We start from the raw sequence: 12,362 nt of genomic DNA on the forward strand, positions 1-12,362 counted from the left end.
TATAATCATCACATTCACACTGCTCGTGAGCAATACACTTTGTAATTAAATGGTTTTAACAAACAAAACCAAGTAGTTCTGCACTTCATCATTTCAAAAAGCCGGTATAGTATTTCTTCATTTGTTCAATTTAAAAATAGAAAGGAAAGGTGCCTCTAACTTGGTAAAACAACAAGCCTCTCACACAGTGTCTGTGCAATAGCTCAGTTCTCAAGCCTTCTCCTATGACTAGAGTACAGTATCTTCTCTTCTTTGACCTTTGTCCCTATCAACATAGTCCAAAAGAAGAACTTCTCAATACATTCTGGTGAAATACACTGAGTTGGTTGACTGCAAACGGTAGGTCCCCAAGGTCTCCCCTTGGTCCTGGTATAGGAGTGGCAGAGGAAGTCAGTCCTGGTTTCAAAGTGTGGAAGGAGGGTATTAGGAGTCAGATGAGCCCTATTGTGAGTGCCCCATTACGAGTGCACTTTGAAGGCCAGCAGTTCTTCAGAGTGTGTGTTGTTGAGGGAGCGCAGCTCGGGCAGCTTCAGCAGCAGCTTGGTGAAGGTGGTAGTCTCGTTGGCGTGGTTCTTCATGATCAGACACCGCAGCGCTCGGATCAGCGTGTCCTGCAGCGCCTCCACTGACTTCAAGTCCTGGATCCCCGAACGATCTGATCACAGAACAGAGCATAAGAACAGTCAGTATTAAAGAAGGCTTTAGGTTTAATCGTACACATAAGTATTGTGTGTTAACACCAGTGGCTGAATGGTATGTACAGGACTGCGTTTTAAATGGCACTTTTAACCAAAGTAGTGCACTATATAGGGAATAGGGTGCCATTTTAGACAGGACCATAATACAGTCAGCCAGCCAGCCAACCAGTCAGACAGAGGACAGCCAGCCAGCCAGAGGACAGCCAGCCAACCAGTCAGCCAGTGATATGAGGACAGTGTGTTTACAATTACAGTGTGTTTAAAAGGACACTGTGTTTTACAAGGACACTGTTTACAGGGACAGTGTTATTTACCGGCGGAGACGAGGACGACGGCAACGAAGAGGCTCATCTCATCCTTGTCCAGCTGCAGAGCGGCCAGCTTCTCGCTGAAGTCACACATGGAGGTGAGCAGCTCCCCGGCCCGCAGCGAGCGCAGCAGCTCCAAGCTGTAACACTTCCCTGTCAGGAAGGTCACAGTGCGCTCGGCCATGTCGAACAGAGAAGCGAAGCGCACCATAAGCACCTGGAGAGAGAGAGGTGGGAGAGAGGGTGTGTTAGAACGGGGGTTTATGGTGACTAGCACCGGGCAACATACTGGCAGAATTCAACAGTGATAATGCCCACCTAACTGGGTTAGAGAGAATTCAATGTTGAGTTAAAATGCACTGATACTCTACCATAACATATTTACAGACTGTAATATATGTAGCCAATTCAACACTCAGTTAAAGAGAGTGCAATGTTCAGTTGGAACACGACAGCCAGAGTTGGGAAAGATCTATTTTTGGTATCAGAGAGTCCAGGGATTCTTACTTCAAACGTTCCGTTTTTGAGAATGCTGACTTGGTCGTACTCGGAGAGGTCTCGGAAGCCCGGGATCTTCTTGGCAAACCCCACCACCTCGCGCACGGCCGGGATGAAACTCAGGGAGAACTCCTCCCAGATCTCCTGGCTGCGCTGGCTGGGGTCCACATAGAGACTAGGAGTGACCTGGGGTGACAAGAGATGAGAACAGGGCCCTCAGTTATGGAAAACAGGATACTGGAGTAATAATGCAGAAGAAACAAAATGGAGGGGATTTAGAGGATAGGCGTTTTTAGGTTTTTTCCATGTGTGCTTTAGGCATGGTTATGGGGTAATTTCAGGTGTGCAGTATACAATGCATTTCTACTGTAACATTTTGTAAAGAGACCTTCAATCTCCTCAATGTTTCAACGAAGGCTAATTAAATCATAAAAGGGCACTCACCAAGTTTGTCTTGTGGTCCTGTAGGCTGTATGATGGTCCACTGTAACCATTGGAGACGGTCTGTACTTTGTGCATTGTGTTGTGGCTCCTGTGATGGAGGCTGTAGGAGTCTTCTGGCATTCTACCACTGGGGGTGCTGTTTAGCTGCGCAGGCTGCTGCTGGTAAACAACTCTCTCTTCCCGGTAGGGACCGTTGGTGAGGTGTTGATGGCTGTTGCAACTAGGTTGGTAACCCCTGGCGTCTTCGTTGCCGCGGTTCCAGCTCCCCTGCAGTTCCTCCATGCGGCTGTCTCTCCTGTCTTTCACAGTTTCCCCGGCGACCGGCGAAGGTGACTCCTCCGGTTCCTCTTTGATGGCCTGTTGCTGCTCACGGCGGTACGCGAATGTGCCCTGGTGACACACCCTGGAAGGAGGAACCTCGTCATCGCCGCTATCCGATGAACAGGAAGAGGTGGAGCTAGAGCTGGTCTCCATGGAGTCTTGAGCGGAACAGGGTGAGGAAGGGTTGGAGCCTGATGAAGACGAGATAGATGAGGAAGAAGAGGCGGGTGAAGAGGAGCTGCCGTCATCGGGGAGCCCTCCCATGGGGCAGGGTGGGCTCTGGGTGGCGTGGAGCGTACTGTGGAGCTGGCTGTTGTTGTTCATCATCATGTTGTTCATGGCGTTCTGCATCTCCAGCAGCATGCGCTGCTTCTCTCTCTTTGGGATGCGGCCAAACCTAACAGCTGGAGAAGGAAATCGAATATAACACACATTAGTACATATATCACTAATAAAGGGCTCAGATATCCCTACAGTCAGTCAATCCATCCAACTTGTAAAAGGAAACCCCTCACACTATTGAGCATTGTATTTCGCTGTGGGGAAAAAAATCTGTTATTATTTTCTATGTACATTTAAAAGTGGAGACTCACAGTCTCTAGACATGCCCACAGCCAGACACTTCTTGAAGCGGCACTGCTGACAGCGGTTCCTGTTGATCCTTATGACGGTGCAGTTCTCCATCTTCAGGCACTTCTTATACCGGATGCTATGCTGGATGCTCCTCCTGAAGAAACCCTGAGAACAATCACAGAAAACATTGTTTGTGCACGGTTATTACCTAGTTGAAACACGAATGACACTGTCAAAACACTTACGACACAGAGCCATTGAATAACATGAACGAAACCTTGGACTGGCAGTGTGGCATTCCATGAGAAGCAGTCAGGACTAGTCTTACCTTGCAGCCCTCGCAGGCGTGGACGCCATAGTGAAACCCCGAGGCCACGTCGCCGCACACCTTACACAACAACACCATGCCGTTGATCTCTGTAAGGCGAAACGCACCGCAATGTTACTACTAATTCACACCTCTCTAACAAATGTACTGTTCCACCTGTACATGATGATGACTCATGTAGACTTGAGAATACAAAATGCACCTATTACCTGGATTAGTGTGGCAACTCATACAATGCATTTCCTATCCTTTGTCATTCTGAATATAGCTAGTATCCTTGCCATACTGAATGTATTTCCAGGGCTGAAATTCACTCACTGGTGATGCTGCTCTTGGCGGAGGTGGATCGCCCAGTCTTGTCTGTGCCGTGGCTACGTGGGTGCTTGGCTGTGGTAGGGCGGGCGATGTCCACCATGATTCCTACTGCCCGGCTTGGCAGTGAGGGATGAGGCGGAGAGGAGCACAGGTAGCCGCTGCTGCAGCTGTCACTCAAACAGGACTCTGGGCTGGAGGCGGAGCCAGAAGAGATGTAGGCTATTACACCACCTGAGGGGAGAAGGAAAAAAAAACACTAAAGGTTAGTGGAATATAAGTCAAATATAAGTCATATCAAAAACATAATATTGACGTGATAATCTTGATGTCTTAATATTTTGTTACAACTAAGAGGGACGTTTTTACCCCATTGTAAGTCAGAGTAAGGTTATAATAGTGATGGAAATAGACCAACTAGGTCAAAGGTAAATAATAAACCATATATAAACATAATATAAGCCATAAAATCTGATAAAACATCTGCCTGTTTGCCCTTGCCACACCCAATATAGAGCAGGACTTATGCCAGACCGTTTACCCCCTTCGTTCATTCATCCTGGTGTTGACCTGTTTTTACTACCTCATTCCTGGCAATTGAATAACACCACTGTTACATAACAAGTTGGCTCTATGGGTGTGTACAGTTATACCAAATAGTACAGCAAAGCCTGCAGTCCCAGCCAGGGTCATACATGTCACCACTATTGAAGAAAATGTTTGAACAAAAACACTTTATTTAAAGGCTTTGGGTCAAATATACAGAGAGGTGTCTTTTATACAGGTAACGAGCTGAGATTAGGAGCACACTCTTAAAGGGAGTGCTCCTAATCTCAGCTTGTTACCTGTATAAGAGACACCTGTCCACAGAAGCAATCAATCAATCAGATTCCAAACTCTCCACCATGGCCAAGACCAAAGAGCTCTCCAAGGATGTCAGGGACAAGATTGTAGACCTACACAAGGCTGGAATGGGCTACAAGACCATCGCCAAGCAGCTTGGTGAGAAGGTGACAACAGTTGGTGCGATTATTCGCAAATGGAAGAAACACAAAAGAACTGTCAATCTCCCTCGGCCTGGGGCTCCAAGCAAGATCTCACCTCGTGGAGTTGCAATGATCATGAGAACGGTGAGGAATCAGCCCAGAACTACACGGGAGGATCTTGTCAATGATCTTAAGGCAGCTGGGACCATAGTCACCAAGAAAACAATTGGTAACACACTATGCCGTGAAGGACTGAAATCCTGCAGCGCCCGCAAGGTCCCCCTGCTCAAGAAAGCACTTATACATGCCCGTCTGAAGTTTGCCAATGAACATCTGAATGATTCAGAGCACAACTGGGTGAAAGTGTTGTGGTCAGATGAGACCAAAATGGAGCTCTTTGGCATCAACTTAACTCGCCATAATTTGCAAATAAATTCATTAAAAATCCTACAATGTGATTTTCTGGATTTTTTTTCTTCTCATTTTGTCTGTCATAGTTGAAGTGTACCTATGATGAAAATTACTGGCCTCTCTCATCTTTTTAAGTGGGAGAACTTGCACAATTGGTGGCTGACTGAATACTTTTTTGCCCCACTGTAAATATGAACTTGATTGAACAAAACATGCATGTATTGTATAACATAATGTCCTAGGAGTGTCATCTGATGAAGATCATCAAAGGTTAATGATGCATTTAGCTGTGGTTTTGGTTTTTGTGACATATATGCTTGCTTTGAAAATGGCTGTGTGATTATTTTTGGGAGGGTACTCTCCTGACATAATCTAATGTTTTGCTTTCGTTGTAAAGCTTTTTTGAAATCGGACAATGTGGTTAGATAAAGGAGAGTCTTGTCTTTAAAATGGTGTAAAATAGTCATATGTTTGAGAAATTTAAGTTTTTGCATTTTTGAGGTATTTGTAATTCATGCCACTCTATACCATTGGATATTGGTCCCTAACAGGTTTTAACATGGCATTATTTATTGTTGTTTGTTGAAACAAGTATCAAACTATATGACACTGACAGCCACATACAAATAAATGTATGAACTCAAGTTTGTGTTAAAAAGAAATCGTAATTCCAGTGGGTGTACCAAGCAAGAAGGCAGTAACTGCCGTCAGGGTCAATTTCAAGATAGGGCTGATTTCAAGGTTTTACTGCTAACCTACAACGCATTATATGGGCTTGCGCCTATCTATCTTTCCGATTTGGTCCTGCCGTACATACCTTCACGTAACGCTACGGTCAGAAGACGCAGGCCTCCTTACTGTCCCTAGAATTTCTAAGCAAACAGAGGCAGGGCTTTCTCCTTTAGAGCTCCATTTTTATGGAATGGTCTGCCTATCCATGTGAGAGACGCAGACTTGGTCTCGACCTTTAAGTCTTTATTGAAGACTCATCTCTTCAATAGGTCCTATGATTGAGTGTAGTTTGGCCCAGGAGTGTAATGGTGAACGGAAAGGCACTGGAGCAACAAACCACCCTTGCTGTCTCTGCCTGGTCGGTTCCCTCTCTCCACTGGGATTCTCTGCCTCAAACCCTATTACAGGGGCTGTCACTGGCTTACTGGTCCTCTTCCATGCCATCCCTAGGAGGGGTGCGTCACTTGAGTGGGTTGAGTCACTGACGTGATCTTCCTGGCCAAATTGGCGGCCCCCCTTGGGTTCGTGCCGTGGGGGAGATCTTCGTGGGCTATACTTGGACTTGTCTCAGGATAGTAAGTTGGTGGTTGAAGATATCCCTCTAGTGGTGTGGGGGCTGTGCTTTGGCAAAGTGGGTGGGGTTATATCCTGCCTGTTTGGCCTTGTCCAGTATTTATGCTGCAATGATTTGTGTCAGGGGCTAGGGTCAGTCTGTATATCTGGAGTATTTATCCTGTCTTATCCGGTGTCCTGTGAGAATTTAAGTATGCTCTCTCTAATTCTCTCTCTTTCAGAGGAGCAGGACCTGAGCCCTAGGACCATGCCTCAGGGCTACCTGGCCAGATGACTCCTTGCTGTCCCCAGTCCACCTGGTCGTGCTGCTGCTCCAGTTTCAACTGTTCTGCCTGCAGCTATGGAACCTTGACCTGTTCACCGGACGTGCTACCTTGTCCCAGACCTGCTGTTTTCAACTCTCTAGAGACAGCAAGCGTGATAGAGATACTCTGAATGATCGGCTATGAAAAGCCAACTGACATTTACTCCTGAGGTGCTGACCTGTTGCACCCTCGACAACCACTGTGATTATTATTATTTGACCCTGCTGGTCATCTATGAACATTTGAACATCTTGGCCATGTTCTGTTATAATCTCCACCCGGCACAGCCAGAAGAGGACTGGCCTCATAGCCTGGTTCCTCTCTAGGTTTCTTCCTAGGTTCTGGCCTTTCTAGGGAGTATTTCCTATCCACCGTGCTTCTACACCTGCATTGCTTGCTGTTTGGGGTTTTAGGCTGGGTTTCTGTTCAGCACTTTGTGACATCAGCTGATGTAAGAAGGGCTTTATAAATAAATGTGATTGATATGAATACAAAATAAACGTGAAAAAGACAACAGTTAACATCTCCAATGATCTGACTACAATTAAGATGGCTCGACAATTAAAAAACGCTTTAGTCATTTTTCAAAGTTTCCATTTATGAGCAGTTACTGCTCTTTTGCTTGAAAGGGCAGAATAATATATCGTATTTTAGTTTCTGTCAAAAGCAAAGTTATTCTTGTAGTCATTTGCTGTTAAATCACGTTATTACAGTGCCTTGCGAAAGTATTCGGCCCCCTTGAACTTTTCGACCTTTTGCCACATTTCAGGCTTCAAACATAAAGATATAAAACTGTAATTTTTTGTGAAGAATCAACAACAAGTGGGACACAATCATGAAGTGGAATGAAATTTATTGGATATTTCAAACTTTTTTAACAAATAAAAAACAGAAAAATTGGGCGTGCAAAATTATTCAGCCCCCTTAAGTTAATACTTTGTAGTGCCACCTTTTACTGCGATTACAGCTGTAAGTCGCTTGGGGTATGTCTCTATCAGTTTTGCACATCGAGAGACTGAAATTTTTGCCCATTCTTCCTTGCAAAACAGCTCGAGCTCAGTGAGGTTGGATGGAGAGCGTTTGTGAACAGCAGTTTTCAGTTCTTTCCACAGATTCTCGATTGGATTCAGGTCTGGACTTTGACTTGGCCATTCTAACACCTGGATATGTTTATTTGTGAACCATTCCATTGTAGATTTTGCTTTATGTTTTGGATCATTGTCTTGTTGGAAGACAAATCTCCGTCCCAGTCTCAGGTCTTTTGCAAACTCCATCAGGTTTTCTTCCAGAATGGTCCTGTATTTGGCTCCATCCATCTTCCCATCAATTTTAACCATCTTCCCTGCCCCTGCTGAAGAAAAGCAGGCCCAAACCATGATGCTGCCACCACCATGTTTGACAGTGGGGATGGTGTGTTCAGGGTGATGAGCTTTGTTGCTTTTACGCCAAACATAACGTTTTGCATTGTTGCCAAAAAGTTCGATTTTGGTTTCATCTGACCAGAGCACCTTCTTCCACATGTTTGGTGTGTCTCCCAGGTGGCTAGTGGCAAACTTTAAACAACACTTTTTATGGATATCTTTAAGAAATGGCTTTCTTCTTGCCACTCTTCCATAAAGGCCAGATTTGTGCAGTATACGACTGATTGTTGTCCTATGGACAGAGTCTCTCACCTCAGCTGTAGATCTCTGCAGCTCATCCAGAGTGATCATGGGCCTCTTGGCTGCATCTCTGATCAGTCTTCTCCTTGTATGAGCTGAAAGTTTAGCGGGACGGCCAGGTCTTCGTAGATTTGCAGTGGTCTGATACTCCTTCCATTTCAATATTATCGCTTGCACAGTGCTCCTTGGGATGTTTAAAGCTTGGGAAATCTTTTTGTATCCAAATCCGGCTTTAAACTTCTCCGCAACAGTATCTCGGACCTGCCTGGTGTGTTCCTTGTTCTTCATGATGCTCTCTGCGCTTTAAACGGACCTCTGAGACTATCACAGAGCAGGTGCATTTATACGGAGACTTGATTACACACAGGTGGATTCTATTTATCATCATTAGTCATTTAGGTCAACATTGGATCATTCAGAGATCCTCACTGAACTTCTGGAGAGAGTTTGCTGCACTGAAAGTAAAGGGGCTAAATAATTTTGCACGGCCAATTTTTCAGTTTTTTATTTGTAAAAAAAGTTTGAAATATCCAATAAATTTAGTTCCACTTCATAATTGTGTCCCACTTGTTGTTGATTCTTCACAAAAAATTACAGTTTTATATCTTTATGTTTGAAGCCTGAAATGTGGCAAAAGGTCGAAAAGTTCAAGGGGGCCAAATACTTTCGCAAGGCACTGTACATAAGAATGTTGACATTATTAAACCAAATGCTTAAAAATGGGCTAAATAAGCCCAGCTAGGAAAATAACTCACCTGTTGCTTGGTTTACAGGAGGCTCAGAAACAAAATCAACATAAATGAATATATTATACTATGTAGCCCTAAATGTAGTTAATGCTCTCGAAGACCTGGCCATGATTACCTAACCAGCTATGACTATTCGCTTCCAAATCCCACCCACATGTGGAGCTGTCATGTCTAAGAGAGCAAATCTAGGTCACCAAAATTGTTTCTTTCAGTTTCACGTGGACCTGCATACAGCCCTCGAGCTTGGACTCAGAACAGAATTATGCAATGATTGCGTCACAGCCTGTTCTTGACCAATGAGCAGTGAGAGTCGAGAAGCATTGGCACATGGCTAGGCAGCTTGGTCCATGTGAGGTGAAGCAAAGCAGAACATTGTAGAGTCAAAACAAAAAAAAACGTAGCACAGTGGCATTCCTAACCAATATACATGGCTTGACAATAAGCAGACCTGAAAAGCTAAATAATCTATTAGAAGGTTTCTAATTGTGGTCCATATATCACTTATAAAAATCACACAACTAAATAAAATGTGGACAGATATTAGCCAGATTTTACAAGCTTTTTCTAGAACAGATGCTTAGAACGACACATTAATTATTGACAGCAACAGTAACACTAGATTTGTAACAAAGTAACACATTTGCAACAAAGTAACTGGTCAATGTAGCAAGAGGTGGACACTTTCAATTACATGACAAGATACATTGTAACATTGTAATAGCACGGATAATAAAGCCGGTCTTACCAGGCTTGATTGAGCCCATGTCTGCAGGCACCTCGATTCTGAGAATCTTTAGAGAAAGCAAGCTATGCTGACTAAATGTCTTGTCAATAACTCGCCTGTTTCACAATGTCAATTGGATGTTTTCTGTAAGGATTGCAAAGTGCTATTATCCTTAGTAGCACCGCGGTTAAATTCAAATTCAAAGCGTCGATCATCTAAATCTCAACACTGTTTCTTATTTTAGTCTCAACTACATTACTGTAGTAAATATTTGTAGCATTAATATAATTATCTGCACTCCACTGTCAGTATCCTGGACAAAACAAATTCTGCTCTTCTTTCAGTCAAAAGGTTCCCGCGACTTTTCAATTGCATCTAATACAACCCGAATAGTTTTTGTATATTTAAAGATCTGTAACAAGATGAGGAACGCTGGACGAACTCCCCTGTCGGATGACTGTTCTGTACGATGACTGTTCTGTACTCAATGTTCTAAATAGTGTGTTAACCATGTGACCCAGTTATCAGCCACTCCCTCTTGCGTGGGCGCTTGAGAGTCACTTTAACCCAGTGACACACTTTTACAGACCAGAGGCAGAGTTAAAGGCTCACTGCATTCAAAAACGTGAATTGCCTGTGTTATACACACAAACACGAACACTGTATATCCACACTATGAGCTTGGAATAATACTGTGAAAATGATAATGCCCTTTTAGTGTAAGAGCTGTATGAAAAGACCATCTGACATTCCAGCCTGTTTTGATGGGATAGACTTGTGGCCTGACTGGTGACGCCAACAGGCGGTAAATTAGTTCATATACAAATAAGAGTTTCAAACCCCTCTGCCAATAACAACTAGTTTTCCATTTTCATCTCCCCACTCAGACCACACCCAAACAGTCCTAGCAAAATGACTGCTTGAGAAATTGCGATTTTCTGAGAAGTTGTTTGTTTTTCATTTGTAATGGACAAAAACAAATCACAGTAAGGTACTTAATTCTTACCCAGAAATGATTTGATAGAGATAAACAAATAGTGGCTGCATTGGACCTTTAACACAATGATAAACATAATCGTGACTGCTCCAAGCCAATCTCTGGACTGCTCTCATGTTGACTGCCTCGCATAACGTGAATCCATAGGCAGTGCATTGTGATATATCCATCCTCCATTGGATAACATCGAGGTTGTACAGAATGCAACATGTAGTTCAGAAATATAACTGAAACGCTACACAAAAACATAACGGTACATAGAGGGTCTACTATTAAGGTCTTATGGCAATCATTTAGAATATGCTAGAAAGCTTAGTCCCCCTACTGGAAAGTTACAATGTGTGCGTACAAATTTCAGCACTGACAACATTAAAAAGCCTGTATCATTCCTATCATATACCTACTGCTCTAGTAGTTAAGTACCACACTGCAGGTAAAAAAAAGTGTCAACCTCAAATGCCAGATGTATTTTGACAGGCAAGAGTTCATTTGATTAAAAGTCATGCAGCTAATACTACTGATGAGTGTACTTGGACTTTAAATGACTGTCTAGGGTCCATGTGAGATGGAAATAGATATGTTATTATTGGAATGACTTGCATAAGTAGTAAATATTTTGGTAAAATTATTGTTTTTATGTATATTCATGCAGCTTAAAATCATCGTCCAACCGAGCATCTAAAACATTGTCCAACAGAGATTGCTTCTAAAATTCTTATGTCCATTTTCAACAAAAATAAATACAAAACCTAGAGTTATTCCTAATCAGATATTGCCATACCAGTTATTCATTTCATGGTTTAAACCTTAGGGCCCAAAGTTACTGTAGTTTCATTCAAATCATTTCACGTCCATTTAGAACAGCTGTTCTTTGTAAAGGATAAAACAGCCACTTATTGGACTGCTGCAAAGCCACAATTGCATGTTGTACATACAGTGCATTCAGAAAGTATTCAGACCCCTTCACTTTTCAACATTATGTAACGTTACAGCCTTATTCTATAATGGATTTTAAAAAATTATCCTCAAATCTACACACAGTACCCCATAATGATAATGTGAAAACAGGATGTTCGCAATTTTTGCAAAAGAAAAAACTGAAATACCTAAGTATTTCATCCTTGAGATACTTCTACAACCTAGGAGTCCACCTGTGGTAAATTCAATTTATTGGACAGGATTTAGAAAGGCACACACCTGTCTATACAAAAGATCTCCCAGTTGACAGTGCATGTCAGAGCAAAAAAACAAGCCGTGAGGTCGAAGGAATTGTCCATAGAACTCAGAGAGACAGGATTGTATCAAGGCACAGATCTTGGGAATGGTACCAAAACATTTCTGCAGCATTGAAGGTCCCCAAGAACACAGTGGCCTCCATCATTCTTAAATGGAAGAAGTTTGGAACCATCAACTCTTCCTAGAGCTGGGCCCGCCCGGCCAAACTGAGCAATCTGGGGAAAAGGGCCTCGGTCAGGGAGATGACCAAGAACACGATGGTCACTCTGTCAGAGCTCCAGATTTCCTATGTGGAGCTGGTTGTCATTCCGGAATGTTCTCCCATCTCTGCAGCACCACCAATATGGCCTTTATACTAGAGGGGCCAGACAGAAACCACTCCTCAGTAAAAGGCACATGACAGCCCGCTTGGACTCTCAGACCATGACAAACAAGATTCTCTGGTCTGATGAAACCAAGGTTGAACTCTTTGGTCTGAATGCCAAGCATCACGTCTGGAAGAAACC

The 12,362-nt window shown here is 43.4% G+C and overlaps 1 protein-coding gene across 1 annotated transcript; it reads right to left on the reverse strand.

The window, feature by feature from the left end:
- LOC100136378 (nuclear receptor subfamily 1 group D member 2) lies at positions 1 to 10,094 on the reverse strand. The gene is made up of 8 exons (XM_014200712.3): positions 9,645 to 10,094; positions 3,489 to 3,716; positions 3,171 to 3,259; positions 2,863 to 3,007; positions 1,949 to 2,673; positions 1,514 to 1,690; positions 1,013 to 1,223; positions 1 to 655 (listed from the first exon to the last, which is right to left on the reverse strand). Exons 1-8 carry the CDS (start codon positions 9,661 to 9,663, stop codon positions 459 to 461), a joined length of 1,791 nt encoding a protein of 596 aa, XP_014056187.2. The 5' UTR covers positions 9,664 to 10,094; the 3' UTR covers positions 1 to 458.
- Between the last annotated feature and the right edge of the window lie 2,268 nt (positions 10,095 to 12,362).

This window comes from Salmo salar, chromosome 05 (assembly GCF_965601325.2).
Source record: "Salmo salar chromosome 05, fSalSal1, whole genome shotgun sequence".
Lineage (NCBI taxonomy): Eukaryota > Metazoa > Chordata > Actinopteri > Salmoniformes > Salmonidae > Salmo > Salmo salar.

Coding starts and splice junctions, on each gene's coding strand:
- LOC100136378 (XM_014200712.3), bottom strand. Junction 3,260..3,488: donor CGCCAAGAGCAGCATCACCA/GTGAGTGAATTT, acceptor TTCGCCTTACAG/AGATCAACGGCATGGTGTTG. Junction 656..1,012: donor CGTCGTCCTCGTCTCCGCCG/GTAAATAACACT, acceptor TTCTGTGATCAG/ATCGTTCGGGGATCCAGGAC.